Source organism: Phyllobates terribilis, unplaced genomic scaffold (assembly GCF_046119375.1).
Source record: "Phyllobates terribilis strain yellow unplaced genomic scaffold, ASM4611937v1 Scaffold_4__5_contigs__length_816908805, whole genome shotgun sequence".
NCBI lineage: Eukaryota > Metazoa > Chordata > Amphibia > Anura > Dendrobatidae > Phyllobates > Phyllobates terribilis.
The window spans coordinates 282,910,180-282,929,340 of NW_027362764.1; the positions used below are offsets into that span (position 1 = coordinate 282,910,180).

General features: G+C 42.9%; 1 protein-coding gene across 3 annotated transcripts in view; it reads left to right on the top strand.

Moving 5' to 3' along the window:
- PDE1C (phosphodiesterase 1C) overlaps positions 1-19,161 on the top strand; it is a 1,470,255-nt gene that overhangs the window by 14,454 nt on the left and 1,436,640 nt on the right. Inside the window, exon 1 of one of the 3 annotated variants that reach the window (XM_073678289.1) lies at positions 6,878-7,178. The exons of the other annotated variants lie outside the window; for them this stretch is intronic. Within the exon in view, the coding sequence (XP_073534390.1) occupies positions 7,127-7,178 (52 nt within the window). The 5' untranslated portion in view covers positions 6,878-7,126. Of the gene's footprint in view, positions 1-6,877; positions 7,179-19,161 lie in introns of those variants that run through there. 3 annotated transcript variants of the gene reach the window in all.

Below are 19,161 nucleotides of genomic sequence, written 5' to 3' on the forward strand. Positions count from 1 at the left end.
GAGTTCCTGCTAAGAGGAAGGTTCTTTTGGGTCGGCATGAGAGGAGCTGTAGAAAAATGGTGCAGAGACTGTGGCCCTTGTCACCTGAGGAGGAAGGACCGTGCCAGCCAGAAGACACCCTTGAGGCCCATCATCACCACGCAGCCTCTTGAGCTGGTAGCTCTGGATCATGTCAAATTGGCTCCAAGCCGGTCCGGATACATCTATGCCCTGACAATCGTGGACCACTATTCCCGTTTTCTCGTGGTGGTCCCGGTAAAGGACTTTACAGCCCAAACAGCGGCCAGAGCCTTCCAGCAATACTTCTGCCGTCCACACGGGTATCCGGAACAGGTCCTGACAGACCAGGGTCCAGCGTTCGAGGCTGAAATCTTCCAGGAGTTCTGCAACCTCTATGGCTGTAAGAAGATTCGTACAACGCCTTACCACCCCCAAACCAACAGGATGTGTGAGAAGATGAACAATATAGTCATTGATCTCCTGAAGACGTTGCCCCTGGAGGAACGCAGCCTGTGGCCAGAAAGACTGCCGGACCTGATAGACCTATACAACAATATCCCGGTGAATGCTACAAACTGCACCCCGGCTTACCTGATGCGAGCTAGACCAGGTAAGCTGCCCGTAGACCTGGAGATGGGAGTCCTAATACCTGAGGACACCTCCCCGGATGCGGACTGGGATACGGAAAGGCAACTGCAGTACAAGAAGGTACAGGAGAGTGTGGAGAAGAGCCTGGCCCAGGTGAGAGAGAGGCAAGAAAAACTCTTCAATCAACACGCCCCTGCTGGTCCCCTAGAACCTGGTGAGCAAGTCCTGAAGCGGAAGAGAAGGCTACATAAGTTGGACGACCAGTGGGAAAGGGAACCCTACACCGTACTGCAGTCTGACCACGACAACCCAAAGGTGTGCGTAATCACCAAGGACGGAGGAGAAACCACTAGCACCATCTCCAGAGACCACCTCAAAAGATGCCCCGAGCAACTCCGTAGTGCAGAAGAGGATCAGAGTGACCTTGAACCCGCAGAGGACAAGGAAGAAATGATCAGCACCGTTCTCGGAGAGTTCCCTCAGTCCTGGACTCGCATAAATGATGCCATAGTGGTACCCGTCCTGCATTTCCTGCAACCGGCACAGCAACAACCAACACCAGAGCCGGAAGGTGAAGAGGAGCAAGCGGTTCCAGAGGCAGAAGAGCCTGTACCAGCAGCCTAGGAGAGTCAACCCTCTGCTGACAGTGAGCCTGCCATGCCTGCAGTAAGCCAAAGAACCCGCAGACAGCTGCCTGCCCTACCTGTACACCCAGCTGGTAGCTGTACCCCTAACGCTAGTGGGGAAAGCCAGGTTGGTCCACCACCAGACAGTGGGCTACGTAGGTCAACCAGGAAAACAAAGGGACAGATACCCGCTCGCTGGAAAATATAGAGTGTACTAAAATTGTAAATAACCCTGTTGCCAAAAGTTGAATTGTTTGCCAAGTTACATGCTTGTTTGGTAATTCTGTGTTTCAGTTTCTTGCAGCTACCGTAAGGACTCAAAGGTTATGGACTTTTTATAACCGGGACTTTGCATGGACTGCGTTCGGAGCCTAACCAAGGAATGAACTAAGACTGTGAAGGACTTGGGGTAGGACAGACCCCCACCTGGTTAAGGCTCCCCATTGTATTGGTGATATGGACACCCGGTCACAGGCCACACTGTGACCTTAAGAACTCAATTTGTGCGTCTCTTGTATACTAATGTTTTATGGTCGTGCATATAATCCTTGTTTACTGTTTAGTCCCGGAGTACTAAATTTCACTAGGAGGGAATGTGTCACCCTGGCCTGGATGCCACAAAATGTATTAAAGCTGTGTCTGAGAGCAAGGGGGAGGTTCTCTAGTCAGGGGAACATTAGCATGCAATGCCTCCTGTCTCAGGCCAGTAGGGGGAGCTGGCTGCCCCTATAAAAGCTGGTACTGGGGGCAGGGTTAGAGAGAACTTGATGGCCTGTCTCAGCACTGAGACTTGTCCCAGAGCAGAGCAGGGACAGACAGTTGCACTGCACCTAAGAGGAAGTGTGGCAGGGGGAGAGCCACAAGCCAGAGACAAGAGGCGAAGAGAGCCTGTCTTGGCAGATAAGAGACTGACTTTACCAGACTTTGGTGTCTGAGGCTGGAAGGATTCCACATCCCCCAGCAGAGAACCAGTCCGCAAGGGACTGTATATTCCTTGGCCTAAGAAGCCTGGAGGCCCTGCCACAACCGAAGGGACCAGTAAAGCCGGACAAGGCTGGGAGCAGAAAGGAACCCACGTCGCAGGCCATACAGGCGAGAATACACGGAAAGCTCGGAAACGTGGGCTGTTACCCTATCAGGAGGAGATAGCCAGAAGGAGCGCAGAAAGCATGGTAGACCTACACCCTCACCCTGACCAGGGCCAATTTCCCCGTTGCTCTCAGACATCCAGGTCCCCCTCCTAGCCGGGACTGTTTATGGGTCAATTTACCTGTTCTAGTAAAGACCCTGGACTGCAACCTGTTGTCTGTGTGCTCCTTGCTTCTCCAGCACTATCAGCACTGGGACCCTCACTACCATCACTCCCACCATCCACTATACTGCCCTGGGGCCGCACTCTTCCCGTAGGGAGTCACACTACCTTAGCTGCACACCTCATCAGCCCCAGCGGTCTGCATGCAGCGGCGGTTCCTAATAACCGCAAATCCACGGGTGGCGTAGTCGGACATAATCAACAACACGTAATGGACTACCACTGGCCTGACCACCCTGAGCCACGGAACCGGGTTGCCACTACTACCCCCATCGTTCCCCTACTGCCCGGATCCGAGTGCCCCACGGCCCAGGGGGCGAGTCACATACAAACAGCTCTCCTACATACGCATACAGCTCACTTACATACACAGCAGCTCTACTACATACATAAAAAAGTCTGCTACATACAGGGGTTAATCGGCCATGGAAGGGTTGGATTTTTTTGTGAGTAGTTGTAAGAGGTGGGCGGGATGGCTACTCACCATATCTCCACCCCAAGGGTGTGGTCCGGCAGGTTAAATGACTGGCCACTGAGTTGATTTAAGTGTTCTGTGTGTTTGTAGGCAAGGAAGTCTCCAGGCTGGAGCTCAAGTGTGAGCTGGAGTTTGTTGTTTCCCACAAGGCTGGAGCCACAGTGAAAAGGACTTTTGTTCTGTTTGTTTTCAGTTATGCCAGTAAGGGTCTTTTTGTGTTACTATTTTGTTTTTCCTGGTTTATGAAGTAATAAACCAATGACGGACTTTAACTCCAAGTGTTCCTATGTCTACCTCAGTAGCGGACAAGTGAGTAGCATCACCACAGTTGGTGTTTCGAATGCGGGCAGTGTTCCAGGAAAATGTGTAGCTACTACAGAGCACATTATATGTCCTGGGTACAGTTCACCAGCCAGCGAGAGATGTCCGGCAGCATGGAGGATTTAATCAAATACCTGGTCCAGGGGCAGCAGCAGGAGACGAACAGACTACTGCTACAGCAGATGCAACATTATCAGCAAAAGCATCAGCAGTACCAGCAGTAACATATGCAGCTTTTGGCGAGCGCCATCCAGGGCAGGTCGACCACCCCACCCCCAGGTCCGGCTGATGATTCACATGTCTATAAGACATGACTGTAAGACATGACATGTCTGTAAGACATACAGAAGATGACTCACAGGGATGATGTGGAAGCCTTTTTAATGGTTTTGAGAGGGTGGTTGATCGGGAGAGACTTCCGCCATAGCAGTGGGCGGAGGTGCTGGTGCCATATTTGACAAGTGAACCCCCAAAAGACTTATTATGACTTAGCACTGCAGGATGCCAAGGAATACGCAAAGTTAAAGACTGAAATGTTGGCACACCTGGGAGTAACTATGTTGGTTAGAGCCCAATTAGTACTTCGGTGACAAACCCCCTCGCTCGCAGATATTTGACTTACTACATCTAGTCCAAAAGTGTCTGCAGCCAGAGTCTTCCACTACTGCCTAAATTTTCGAGCATGTGATGATGGACTGATTCATCCACTCCATTCCCAGGCATGTGCAGACATGGGTTGCCCATGGCGACCCTCGGAACGTAAATGACCTGGTTGGCATAGTGGAAAGGTACAAGATTGTCGAGAAATCCCTAGGGAAACAGGATATCGTCACTTTCCCATACTGGAATACTCAAAGGAAGGCGGGCTCACCACGGAAGGAGTCTAGAGTCACAAACAGGGGGTGTCCCAAAGGCTGTTATTAAGGATGTGGTCTGTTGACGATGTCAGATCACACGTTTTTGATTATATATCAAAGGGAAATAATCGAACGTCTAACACAGAAAAACCCTTTTTTCCATAAAAGATAATCTTTAATAATTTCAATAAGACACACACGACATGAGTAAAGTGCTCATTAAAAGTAAGTTAGCGCAGGTAGATAAACAAATATTGACCCTAACTGGTCATTACCTCCACACCTCCCCTCATCAGAGGCGATGAAATTACCCTTTTGCCACTATATGTATGGTATATAGGTGTGAGTTTAAGCAAAAAACCTTTTATGCAATAAGTCACCTATTAAAAAAAAGAAGACAAACAGCAGGGAGATGTAGATCAGAGAAAGCTGACTGATTACTATAAAATACACACACTTTTTAGCAAGATTTTTTTCTTGCTAAGCAGTACGTTTTATAGTCCAAAACATAAAGGTAACTACAGTGGAGAAAATAAGCATTTGATACACTGACGATTTTGCTAGTTTTCCCACCTATGATTTTTAAATAATTAAATTACATTTTATTGCATGAAATAAGTATTTGATCACCTACCAACAAGCAAGAATTCTGGCTCTCACAGACCTGTTAGTTTTCATTTAAGAAACCCTCCTATTTTGCACTCATTACCTGTATTAATTGCATTTGTTTGAAGTTGTTACCTGTATAAAAGACACCTGTCCACACAGTCAATCAATCACACTCCAACCTCTCCACCATGGCAAAACCAAAGAGTGTGTAAGGACACCATGGACAAAATTGTAGACCTGCACAAGGCTGTGATGGGCTACAGGACAATAGGCAAGCAGTTTGGTGCAGGATCTATGCAGGATCTCGCCTCGTGGGGTAAGGATGATTCTGAGAAAGGTCAGGAATCACCTCAGAACTCCACAGTAAGACCTGGTTAATAACCTGAAGAGAGCTGGGACCACGTCTCAAACATTACCATTAGTAAAACACTACTCTGTCATGGATTAAAATCCTGCAGGGCTGCAAAGTTCCCCTGCTCACGCCAGTACATGTCCAGGCCTGTTAGAACTTTGATACCAAAAAATATAACTTTTTGGTATCAACTCCACTCGCCGTGTTTAGAGAATGCAGAAAGATGAGTACAACCCCAGGAACCCCGTCCCAACCGTGAAACATGGTGGGGGAAACATCATACTTTGGGGGTGCTCTTCTGCAAAGGGAACAGGATGAGTTCACAGTATTGAAGAAATGATGGATGGGGTCATGTATCAAAAGATTTTAGCCAACAACCCCTTTCCTTCTGTAAGAGCATTGAAGATGGGTCGTGGCTGGGTCTTCCAGCATGACGATGACCCAAAACACACAGCCAGGGCAACTAAGGAGTGGCTCCGTAAGAAGCATTTCAATTTCCTGGCGTGGCCTAGCCAATCTTTAGACTTGAACCGCTGAAACTCAATGTTGCCCAGTGACAGCCGTGAAAAATGAAAGATCTGGAGAATATCGGTATGGAGGAGTGAGCGAAAATCCCTGCTGCAGTGTATGCAAACTTGGTTAAGAACTACAGGAAAAGTCTGACCTCTGTAATTGCAAACAAAGGTTTCTGTACCAAATATTAAGTTCTGTTTTTCTATTGTATCAAATACTTATTTCATGCAATAAAATGCAAATTAATTATGTAAAAATCATAAAAAATAAAAAAAAATCCAGAAAATCACATTTTAAGATTCTGTCTCTCACGGTTGAAGTTTACCTGCGATAAAAATTACAGACCTCTCCATTCTTTGTAGGTGAGAAAAGTTGCAAAATCAACAGTGTATCAAATACTTATTTTCCCCCTGTAAGTGGACCAAAGCCACAGCTATATATAGAATACGTATTATATGGATGTATATGTTCCTTGGAAGACACACATGTTCCAATTACTTTTCTCCTCCTTGTGCATGAATCTCTTTGAGACTAGTACTCTAGCGTATATACCTTTGCACCCCATTTTTATTACTCTATTGCATATGAAATATAAATGATTCATCTTTGCAAATAATTTTCCTATTATTTGCATCTGCAACTCTTATGCAGACATATTTATCTCTATTATTGCAGATCACAAACAATCTTTGTTTTGTCCGGTATTTCCTACCTAATGTATGTTAGAAAGTGCATGACTGCAGGATAAGGCTATACAAGTTTTTTTTTGTAACCATGGAGACAGATAAGTCTTCATAAGGGCTGTAGGCACAGGATTATGCATATTACAGCTATTTGCAAGATTGCTTCTTTTTTTACTTAAGAAGTATTGGAATGTAAGAATTACAATGAAGCATAGTTATTTCAGGCCTAAATGCATCTTGACTATTGTCTTGTACTCAAACAGAAGAGATTTTAATTGACATAACAATCAATCCTAAATGTAAGAGATAATTGCTAGAATAAATTACCCAAATATTCCATTAGGATCTATGTATAATCTGATCAGTGTGCAGTATGACAATGTTGCCATTTGTATTTATTGTATTATTACTACACAAGCAATAGATTTTAGATGACAGTGATCCCAATTCCATGTGACTTTTAAGCCATCCCATTGGGAGTTTCAGACCACAACATCTTGCTGATCTCTTCCTCAGCTGTATTGTAGCATTGTCAGACTTTCCATGTTCCTTGGAGGGCATCTCATTTATGGAATAACGAGTTCCTAACATTGTTTTGTAGAAGTCAGGCTCCTATATTTAGAAAACTTTCATCTTTGTCTAAGCGTTTCTTGAACAGACTTGCCTTGATGCTTATGTCTTTTGTTTTCTTTGGACGTTCTAATTTACGCCTGCTTCTTGAGGTAATTTGAAAACACAGAACAAGGCAGCGTTAAAGGATTCTATAGACATTATTACACAAGGATTTACAATGGCAACTAAGAAGTCACGAAAGGCTTTGATATCAGGGGTATTGGCAGCAGGTAACTGACTGTATTTTCTTGTACTATTCTGTATTAGTAATGACTGTATATGTGCAGAATGTGACAGTATATATGCTTTTATACATTTCATTGAGTTCATTCCATGTTAAAAATGATTCAAGTATTGTGATATGACACATTCGCTCGACAGTGCCAGCATACGTAAATGATACGCTTATGTTTTGTTTTATTGGAATATTCAGGATTCACAATGATAAATAATATAGCACTCAATAGAAGGAAGTTTTTGTAGAGTTAATTATTTTAAGTGAAAAATGTTAGATCACTAGGGGCTTCAAAAATGATTAAATTAAAGGTCCATAACCTGGACGAGGCAGCAGAGTAAAATCAAGACCACTGCTTCATGTAAATTACACCTTTTCATCTCTGCACGTAGAATATAGGACTAGTGTATCCAATACTAGTCAGTGTGCGTTTTAGTAGTGTTTCCCTCAGGGATACAGCATTTATTGCTTATACGATATAGAGATCAGTAATAAATGTAAATTGTGGGAAAACCTTTTAAAAACATCATTTTTGTATGTTTTTATACTTTTTTGAAGCTTACTGTCAAGTTTTAATTAAATAAATTTTCAATGTAATTAAAACATTTACATTTTTATTAAGAGTAATTCTAAAGGAATCTATTTGGAATAATATTATATTTGAATAGTACTACTAAAGTAAATAAATCAATTTCCCAATTTTTTTTTAACCATGATAAAAACAAAACCAGAAATGTGCTAAAATAGATTAGTGATCAATTGGGAAGGAAGAAGGGTACATTTTACACATTTTTCTTTTTACATATAACGGTGACAAATTTACATTTTCGACATATGAGTCATATATTCTACTGGCCTCTTCAGTATCGTGCCTTGAGAATTAAGCCCCCGTCACACTAAGCGAGATCGAGTTCTGTGACGCAACAGCGACCTCAGCAGAGATCTCGCTACATTTGACACGTAGCAGCGACCAGGCCCATGCTGTGAGATCGCTGGTCGTGTCGAAATGGCCTGGACCATTTTTTGATCGTTGAGGTCCCGCTGGGTAGCATGCATCGGTGTGTTTGACACCTTACCAACAACCTCGTTGGCGACTCAGAACTGAGAAGTTGCCCCTCATCGAGGTCTGAATCGTCAGAGTAGCTGCTATGTGACAGGGTCCCAACGACCGCCGACATCGTTATACAGGTTGCTACGGGTCGCCGTATCGTTACTGCATCATTGAGAAGATCTGACTGTTTGACATCTCACCAGCGACCACATAACGACGCAGCAACGATCCCTGCCAGGTCGTATCGTTGTCGGGATCGCTGTAGCGTTGCTAAGTGTGACGGTACCTTTAGAACTGTGTTTTACTCTTAGATATGTGCAGCTCACTGAGGTTTCACAGCCTTTATAAGATAAAACTAGTTCACCAAGGCTTGCCTGCAACTCCCACCTGACTCTCCTCTTATAGCAAATAATACATGTGGCCTATCCTTTCTGCATGCTACTTTACCCTACACATTAACCTTACTAATGGAAATACTGAAAGTTCCCAGGGCTGAAAGGGGTTGTCTCAAAAATAAAACTACTTTTTGTAACTGTCACATCTCTGCCAGGACCTGTTTCTGCGATGTCTTCTTCTGTCACCCAGCACTGTCTCATTCATTCTGCGGGCGGTGCTGTTGACAGAAGACACGTTGGAACCAGAAGTTCTGGATGACGCAAAACTCTGTCCAGCCATTTAAATTGGGTTGTCTAGGACCTGCAGTGCCATTCAGCCTGACAGTATGGGTGTGTGTGCTGTCCAGCTGGAGTTATCAGCTACCTGCTCCAAAGAATTGGAAATCACCACACCCTACTTAAGCTTTCAGCTTAATGCTGAAAGCTGCTAGATATAGCATTGTGCTCCTCTGGTTTAGTCTTGTCTGTTTAGCTCCTTGTTGTATCATTGTTCTTTGTTTTGACCTAGGCTTGTGTTTCTGACAATTCTTATCTATTTTGATTTTGTATTTTTCCTGTCCTCTTGGTTCTGACATGGCTACCTGACCTCTCCCTGCCAGCCTGCATCACTGAACAGCAGCTTATTCCATGGCCCCAGCCCAGGGGCCCCTGTTTAAGTATAGATTCCTGTACAGGGGTTATATTGTAAAGGCCAGGGCAACCACTGGGATCTGGTAAGTGGAGTTGCTTGCACTAAGCCTCTTCATGGTAGCCATTTTAGAACTGCCAGATGACCACTGCCAGAACGTCCTTACAGTAACAAAACTGGCCTAAGACACTAGCAGACCTGTTCCTCTCTCTTCTGATTTGTCAAGTAATCAGAGGTAGAAGTTGCGGCTAACTGTGTATGGAATAAGTCTGCCGAACCACTAGCTGCTAAAATTTAGCTCTGTACTACAGCTTATCGAGAGAGGTTCTGTGTTGAATAATGGTAATAATTATCATGAAATGATATATGACATTATAGCATTTTGGGTAATAAAATGTATTTTGTGTGTCACAAAATATAAATCTGTGCATGAGCAGATTAAGCTCTCCTAGTTCCCAAAGCTAAAGTTTAAGAATGCACATCCCACCCTCTGTCCCCGAAATTGAATATAACAGCTGTTGGATGGCAGCATCATTCAATTCCCCCCTGCCCCTTCTTTCTCTTTACCAAAAATTGCTAACATATGGTACACACCCCCAATTTTCCTTTACCCCATAATCCCCCAAATACAAATTTGCACTTATGACCTCCTACGATGCACAAGATCTTTAACCCCTTCACGCTACAGCCCTTTTCTCTTTTTGCGCTTTCATTTTTTGCTCCTCTTCTTTCCACAGTCACAACTTTTCAAATTTTCTGTCAATATGGCCGCATAAGGGCCTGTTTTTTGCGGGAAGAGTTGTACTTTTTAACGACATCACTGGTTTTACTGTATCGAGGACTGGAAGACGGGAAAAAAAATTCCAAGTGCTGTGAAATAGCAAAAAAAGTGCAATTCCACAGTTTTTTTTTACCATGTTCACTAAATGCAAAAACTGACCTTCCATTATGATTCCCCAGGTCATTATGAGTTCGTAGATACCAAACATGTATAGGTTATTTTTTTTATTTAAGTGGTGAAAAAAAATCCAAAAGTTTGTAAAAAAAATGTCACCATATTACAAGACCCCTAACGTCTTAATGTTTTGCAATCTGGTGCCGAGTGAGGGCTTATTTTTTGTGTGCCGAGCTGACGTTTTTATTGATACTATTTTGGGGTAGATATAATGTTTTGATCGCTCGTTATTGCATTTTATTACAATGTTGCGGTAACCAAAATAACGTAATTCTGGCGTTTTTGATTTTTAATTTTTTTTCTCATTACGCCGTTTACCGATAGGATTAATTCTCTTTATATATTGATAGATTGGGCGATTCTGAACTTGACGATACCAAATACGTGTATTTTTTTAAAATTCTTTTATTTTGAATGAGGCAAAGGGGGGGGTGATTTTTTTAAAAAAATTTTAAACTTTTTTTTTTTCTACTTTTCACTTGCTTCAATAGTCTCCATGGGAGACTCGAAGCTGCGATCATCTAATCGCCTGTGTTACAGCCCTGCTATGTGTAATAAAAGTGCCCATCTGCTATGAACGCCGACCGCTGGGCAGCGCTCATAACAGATCAGCAATGACAACCACAGGGGTCTCCTGCAGACCCCAGGTTGTCATGCCAACCCATCGGCGGCCCGCGATCATGTGACGGGGGTCCCGATGGGCGCAGCAATGTTAAATGCCGCTGTCGGAGATCAACAGCGGCATTTAGCATGTTAACAGCTGCGGGTGGATGAGATCAGTAGTAATGTGCTGGGAAAGATGCAGGCTCAGCGCCGGAACCCGCATCAAAGGGGGAGACACGCCATGCGCCGTACATATACGGCACATGTCGTGAAGGGGTTAATAGGGTCTGCTGGCAGATGTACTCTCTGCCCCAGCTCCACCTCAGTAGACTTAAAATATAGGTAAATTACATGCTATTTCATAAAATAATATGCCATTTTGTGTCATGGAATGTAATTCTGTAACGCACAATATAATGTTGTGACATAGAACAACATTTTGTGAAACATAATCACATTTTTGTGACATAGGTCCATATTTTGCAGTACTTACTACTATTTTGTGTAATACTTTGGCAATTAATGGGAAGCTAAGACTAAGTGGCACTATACCACCAGCAGGTTAGTATTTCAAACATGTAAAACTGGCCTTTTTGTTGCATGGCACCTCTGTCACTGGGCAACACAGGGCAACTAAGCGGTAGCCTTGTTTTACTCCTAAGACTTGTGGTACAGTCTGAAAGCATGGGGATTAATCTCTTCCTGCTGTGAGCCCTGGGCAGAACTGTTCTGTGTTTAAACTCCTGAGTCTCAGTCTCCCACTGCCAGTTATAGAGAGCTGCCTTAGCAGGTCCACAATCTTGTGCTCAGCTCCTTTAATTCTAGTGAATACTCATGTTTCAGACCACTGCTCATTTAGACCATTGTTCTGCATGACAATTTTGTCCCTATCCATACCTCCTGGTTTTGACCAGATTACCTGGCCATCTTTGTCAGCCAGCTCCATCAGCAAGCAGCCATTCTTAGGACTCAATGTAAGATACCTGAGTAAGTCCAAATCCCTGTACAGGAATTAAAGGATGCAGACCAGAGCTCCCCTGGGACCTGATAGTTGAAGTAACTTGTATGCTTCAGGTCTCAACGTGGCCTTTGATCTTGACAGTTGCAGTACCTAGCGCAAAGCCTGTCCATGGAAGCCCTATTTAGAGATACTATGCGACCTCGAACAGATTGACCTTGCAGTACAACTAGCCTAAAAAATTATGGATCACCTCCAATTAATGCTCTACTGGCTCAGTTTGTTCAGGATCTTGCAATGTGGATTCTGTATTGTGAAACCACTCAGGCCCACGCTGTAAAACCATAGACTACTTATGAAGCTAAAGTGAATTTACCAGACTACAACATTTTTTTTTACCTTCAAGGAAAGTTATCCATTGTACTTCAGACTCCACCCATTTTCTCGTTCTGAGAGACAGTGTCTTGGACTCATAATATCATTGCTGAAAGGTGACACTGAGACATGGGCTTTTTCCCTACCTCCTGATGCTTCAGAACTCTTCACAGTAGACTCTTTGAGGTCCTTGGGCTCTTGTATGACAACCTAGTCCGTGTTTTAATATAGCTGTGTCTCAGCTTCTAGAAAGAGAAAATGGAAAAAGGAACGGCGCAGATCTAAGTGCAATATTACTCAAAAAAGTAGTAAAAGGTGGGGTAACTGAATACTGCTCACCTTGCAGAAGTCTTGAGATTCAGCATTTAATAGTGATATGACTCTTGTGACTTACAGAGTCTTCATTTGGCTTGCAGTACACTTTGCCAGGAAAATCAGGCCTCCATATAGGAATATCCTTGCAGAAGTCTTGAAATTCACATAACAATAGAACTTTTGAGGCTTATGGAGTCTTTATTTGGCATGCAGCACGCTTTACCAGAAGAATCAGGCTTCCATATAGGAAGATCCTGTTAAGGCAGTTAATCAAATAGGTGTGTTCTGGTTAAAGTATTGCGGCGCTTCCAGATAAGATCCAGTAGGTTTTTTCATCCAGAATTAATTTTTCAAAAGAATATAAAATATAGAATAGCCAGATGCAATGCTTTTCGACTCATTGCAGAGTCTTCCTCAGGTATAATTTTATTTATATATTATAAATTTATAATAAAATTCTACCTGAGGAAGACTCTGCAATGAGTCGAAACGCGTTGTATCTTGCTATTCTATATTTTATATTCTTTTGAAAAATAAATTCTGGATGAAAAAACCTACTGGATCTTATCTGGAAGCACCGCAATACTTTAACCAGAACACACCTATTTGATTAACAACCTAGTCCGTGTAGCATTAGCAGAGCGTAAACTAGCCTCTTTATAGCAAGAACAATGTGGTGCTGTGTTGTTCTGAGTTTTGCGCTGGGCTATAGACTTACAGTGTAATGACAAGGCTTTTCGCAATCGGTTTTGCACTGGACTTTCTTATTAAATTAAGTACATGTCAATAGTGTTCTCTTCTCCTGAATCTCTGGATTTAGCCAAGTCCTTGGCAATCCATCTTAATAGGGGTTGCGTAAGCGTAGACAGGTACATACTGGTGACTCCTGACTATGCCTCCACCTAGGTCTTGTGTACCTACAGCACTTACTGAGGAACCCATGCAGATTGGGATGACTCCATCCCATCAACAACAAAGGTCAAGCGATAAAGGCTGAGTCTTTGTAGCAACAGTGGAAAGTCTGGAAGTCCTGCCCAAAAGAATCGCCACCAAAAAAGCTTCAGTGCCCAGGTGGGTCTTGGGCTGCCCTCTAGGCTTAAAGTCATTTCCTTATAACTTAGCAAAATGATTGCTCTGTTTATCTTACCTTGAAAAATTTGTGTGGCTTAAATCCTTTATTGAATATGGTTCTGCAGAAAATTCTATTGATGTCAAAATGGCAAAAAATGTTGCTAACATTATGTTTTCCTGTGAAAGATACTGATATTAATAGTACAACTCTTACCCAGGTTGTGATGAAGGATCACTAAGGAGGTGTCCTTGCTTATTGGTACTTTACCTTTTGTTGGTAAAAAAAAGATGGTGGTCTCAGACCATGTATTGACTACCGGGAACTGGCCCCAAGTCCCACTTCCAACATGCATGAACTGTACTCCAAAGACCCAGAGATAATTATTTATTTGCTAATCTTAAAATGTGTTTCAAGGGGTTGTCCAGTCAAAATGACAAGTCTGCAGGCAGTCTGTGTGACTGCAGACTTAAGAATCTCCCCAGCATACGCACTGTGCCTCGGGGGATTCGCCGGTATGAGACCCGGTAATGGAGGGTATGCATGTGTTATGCAAACCCCTGGCCAGTGGGCGTGGCCTCGCTCTCCATACACTTGTATTGGGAGAGGCCGCTCCTTCTAGTCGGACAAGCCCACTGTCCGGCCACGTCACTTGACGGGGCATGGCCTCCACAAGTGTATGGAGCGAGGCGGTGCTGAATGGCCGGGGGTAAGTATAATGTACACATAGCCTTCGGTCCCGGGTCTCACACCGGCGAATTTCCACAGTGCACAGTGCCTGCACTGGGGGGATTCATAAGTCTGCAGTCACACAGAGTGAATGCAGACTTGTCACTTTTGACCGGACACCCCCTTTAAGAAGTAAACTTCCTAGGATATATTTTGTTTGCAAAAGTTCCCAAATGGCTCCCTCTAAGTTCCAAGCTTCCTTGGGTTTTTAATTATTGTCTTAAATTCATTAAAAATGTTTAAAACATTTTCAAGTTATTGACGCATTTAGCTAAGATGTGATTAAGTAGAAACCTGTGGCAGTCCATACCTTTACTGAGTTAAAGGATTGTTTCTCATCTCACCATGTATTAGCCGTATAACAATAACTATAGTCAGAATAGGAAATACTCACAAGTTAATATAGAACCTTAAAAATCACTTTTATTATATATACATTAATATAGGGACACAAAAAATAACCAAAACTGAAAACAAATTGGTGGCACTCATAGTAATCATACATACTGTAGATTATCAGAACAATCCCACTCATCTGGGATAGGGACAGCATATATAGAGATTATCAAGGCAATCCAGCTCAATCAGGCATAGGGCCTGTTAATATGTAGGGGTAAAAATACAAAACTAAACTCATCTTTGATATGTCTCAATTCTGAACCTGCCCGTCAGCGCAGGTTGGCACCCTATTAAATAAACGACAATGGTGCCCCCGCTCCTCAGCGGCTGTCCCTAAGTGACCCTGAATGCCCTCTCAATCTGATCAAAGATCAAGAGATCCATCCAACCAATGTCATACACCAACCAATAATAATAGGAGTGTACCAAATGATTAAAGTGACAATGTGCAAAAAGTGAAAATGTGCAAATAAAATAAGTTCCTTATATCAGCAAAACTCACACCAGAGTAAGATCAGCTTATCTATCATAAATCCTAAATGCTGACCACCTGCCTGTCAGCGGAGGTTGGCACCCTAGTTATATTTAATGACAATGGCGATCCTGCTCCACGCAGCTTTCCCTGGGTGACCCTATATTCCTTGATATAGACTTAATCACAAAGATAATTCAATAGAATAAGTCGTCACAATGAATGAAAAAATAGTTTATGATTATAAAAATAGTTTATGATAAAAGGAACTTATCTCAATAAATATCATTGCTGTTGCCTGAAATTTGCCTCAGTGCGTTTCCCCATGTCAAGTTGCTCAGGAGGCTGATAAATATGACATCTCAAAAAGGATAATGCTCATATAGAAAAAGAGCCCAGCATATTATTTTCATCTAAACATGTATTAGTAAAGCCTAATCTAGAGTCGTTGTTTGGTAGTGGATGTAGATGCCACAGAATTGGTGTGATGCTATCATTAAGTACACTGTCTCTCACTCAACTCTCCCCTTTTGCCTTGTTTTCATGGAAGCGCCATTTGACTTTTTAAGCTTAATTTTTGTGGTATAGACTGCAGATGCCATATCGCATTTGGAGAGCCCCTGATGTGTGAAAAAAAACAAATACCCCACAAGTGACCCCATTTTAGGGGTGTGGTGAGCATTTTAAACCAACAGGTGATTTGTTATTTTATAACATTAAAAAAGAAAAATTTTGCTTTTTTTCTATGAAAATGTTGCTTCAGCCTCTCAATTCATATTTTCACAAGGGTAAAAGAAGAAAATATACCTAACAATTTGTTGTTTAAATTCTACAGAGTACACCGATACACCATATGGGATTGAAAACCACTGTGTGAGCACACAGCAGAGTTTGGAGGGGAAGGAGCTTTATTTGATCTTTGTAAAATTAGTTCAAATAGATAGCAGACGTCATGTCACATTTGCACAGGCTCAGAGTTCTCAAAACAGCAGAAACTCTCCGCAAGTAACCCCATTTTGGAAACCACAACCCTCAATAAATTAATCTGTGTGATGAGCATGTTAACCCCTAAGTGACAGAGCCAATTTTAACTTTCATGACCACGTCAAATTTTTTAAATCTGATCTGTGTCACTTCATATGGTAATAACTCTGGAATGCTTAAATGTATCTCAGTGATTCTGAGATCGTTTTATCGTGCCACATTGCATTTGCATTTATTTGTGAAAATATCGTAATCTTGGTGAAAATTTAGAAAAATTAGCAATTTTCAAACTTTCAATTTTTTTATATCCTTAACCAGTTATAAAATAATTAATAAATAGCATTTACCATACATCTTTTTTAATATATCGGCATCATTTTTAAAATGTCATTTTATTTTGTTAGGATATTAGAAGGGTTAAAAGTTTAGCAGCAATTTCTCATTTTTTCAAGAAATTTAGAAAACTTGTTTATTTAGGGACCCATTCAGACTTTGATTGGCCTACATAGTGAAAACGCCTCAAAAGTGACACTATTTTAAAAACCGCACGCCTAAAATACTTCAAAACTGCTGTCAGAAATTTTTCAACCCTTCAGGTGCTGTACAGGAATTAATTCAAAGTCGAATAGAAAAAAGTAAATTGTAATTTTTCCTCTAAACTGTTGCATCAGCCACAATTTTTTAACTTTTACAAGAAATAGCAAGAAAAATAGACCCCACAATTTGTTACCCAGTTTCTTCTGAGCGCGCTGATACCCTACATGTGGTCAGACACCTCTATTTGGACAAACGACAGGGCTCGGAAGGGATTAAGCAACATTTGAATTTTTTGAACGCATATTTGGCTGAAATAGATTGCGAGCTCCATGTCGCCTTTGTAGGGCCCCCAGGGTGCTTAAACATCAGAAACCCCCCACAAGCGACCCCATTTTGGAAACTACACCCTTCACGGATTTCATCTAGGGGCATAGCAAACATTTTGAACTTACAGGTATTACACAGAACTTGATAACATTAGGTCGTCATATTGAAAAATGTCATTCTTTTCACAGAGGTCTAAGAGGTAACGTTTCTCCTTGTAGAAAGTGACACACTGGCTCTGGCATGCCAAAGTAAAGAGGCTTATTCGCCTCCTTCTTTCACAAAAATATTGCTTTAGCTCCAAATTTTTCACTTTTTCAAGAGGTAATACAAAAAGTGGACCATACAGTTTGTTACCCACTTTCTTATGAGTGCAGCAATACCCAACATGTAGTCAAAAAGTTCTGTTTAAACACACGGCAGGGCTCAGAAGGGAAGAAGGGACATTTGGTATTTGGAACGTAAATTTGGCTGGAATAGATTGCAGATACCATGTCTCATATGCAGAATATGCTGAGCCCCTGAAGTACCAAAACAGCAGAAACCCCAACAAGTGACCCCATTTTGGAAACTAGACCCAGCAAGGAATTCATCTAGGGGTATGTTGAGCTTGTAGAACTCATAAGTACTTCACAGAACTTTTTAAATGTGGATTTGAAAATGGAAATGATGTATTTTGTTGCTAATTAGCCCTAAATTTGTAATTTGCACAATGGACAATAGGAGAAAATGGACCCCATAATTTGTTACGCAATATTTTCAGAACACAATGATACTCCACATGTGGTCAAAAACTTGGAAAGGGCTCAGAAAGGAAAGAACGCTATTTGGTTTTTGGGCGTAAATTTGTCTAGAATAGACTGTGAATGTCATGTCGCATTTGCAGAGCCCTTGACATGCCAAAACTGCAGAAACCCCTAAGTGATCCCATTTTGGATACTAGACCCCTCAAAGAATTCATCAAGGTGGTGTACAGCGTATTTCTAACCTACAGGTGATTAGCGAAACTTTCTAACATTTAGATGTGAAAACAAAAAATTACAAAATTGACCATATTGTACAAATTGCATCCCTCAATGCATTACCATATTTTTCGGACTATAAGACGCACCGGACCATAAGACGCACCTAGGTTTTAGAGGAGGAAAATAAAAAAAATAAAAAAATGTAAGCAAAAAATGTGGTCATGATGCACTTTTAAGGGGGGGGGGTCTTCTGCTGACACTGGCATAGGGGTAATTTCCCCCAATTCTGACAATATCCCCCATCCTGGTATATATGCCCCCCCCTTTCCTTTTATACGTGGTCCCCATCCCCATCCTGGTATGCCTGGCATCCCTCCATCCTGGTATGCATGGAACCCCTAATCCCCATCCTGATATGCATGGCACAGCAATCCCCATCCTGATATGCATGGCACCCCTCATCCCCACCCTGATATGCATGCCACAGTAATCCCCATCCTGATATGCATGGCACCCCTCATCCCCGTCCTGGTATGCATGGCACCCATCATCCCCATCCTGGTATGCATGGCACCCATCATCCCCATCCTGGTATGCATGGCACCCATCATCCCCATCCTGGTATGCATGGCACCCATCATCCCCGTCCTGGTATGCATGGCACCCATCATCCCCGTCCTGGTATGCATGGCACCCCTCATCCCTGTCCTGGTATGCATGGCACCCCTCATCCCCGTCCTGGTATGCATGGCACCCCTCATCCCTGTCCTGGTATGCATAGCACCCCTCATCCCCGTCCTGGTATGCATGGCACCCCTCATCCCCATCCTGGTATGCATGGCACCCCTCATCCCCATCATGGTATGCATGGCACCCCTAATCCCTATCCTGGTATGCATGGCACCCCTAATCCCTATCCTGGTATGCATGGCACCCCTAATCCCTATCCTGGTATGCATGGCACCCCTCATCCCTATCCTGGTATGTATGGCACCCCTCATCCCTGTCCTGGTATGCATGGCACCCCTAATCCCCATCCTGGTATGCATGGCACCCCTCATCCCCGTCCTGGTATGCATGGCACCCATCATCCCCGTCCTGGTATGCATGGCACCCATCATCCCCGTCCTGGTATGCATGGCACCAATCATCCCCATCCTGGTATGCATGGCACCCATCATCCCTGTCCTGGTATGCATGGCACCCATCATCCCTGTCC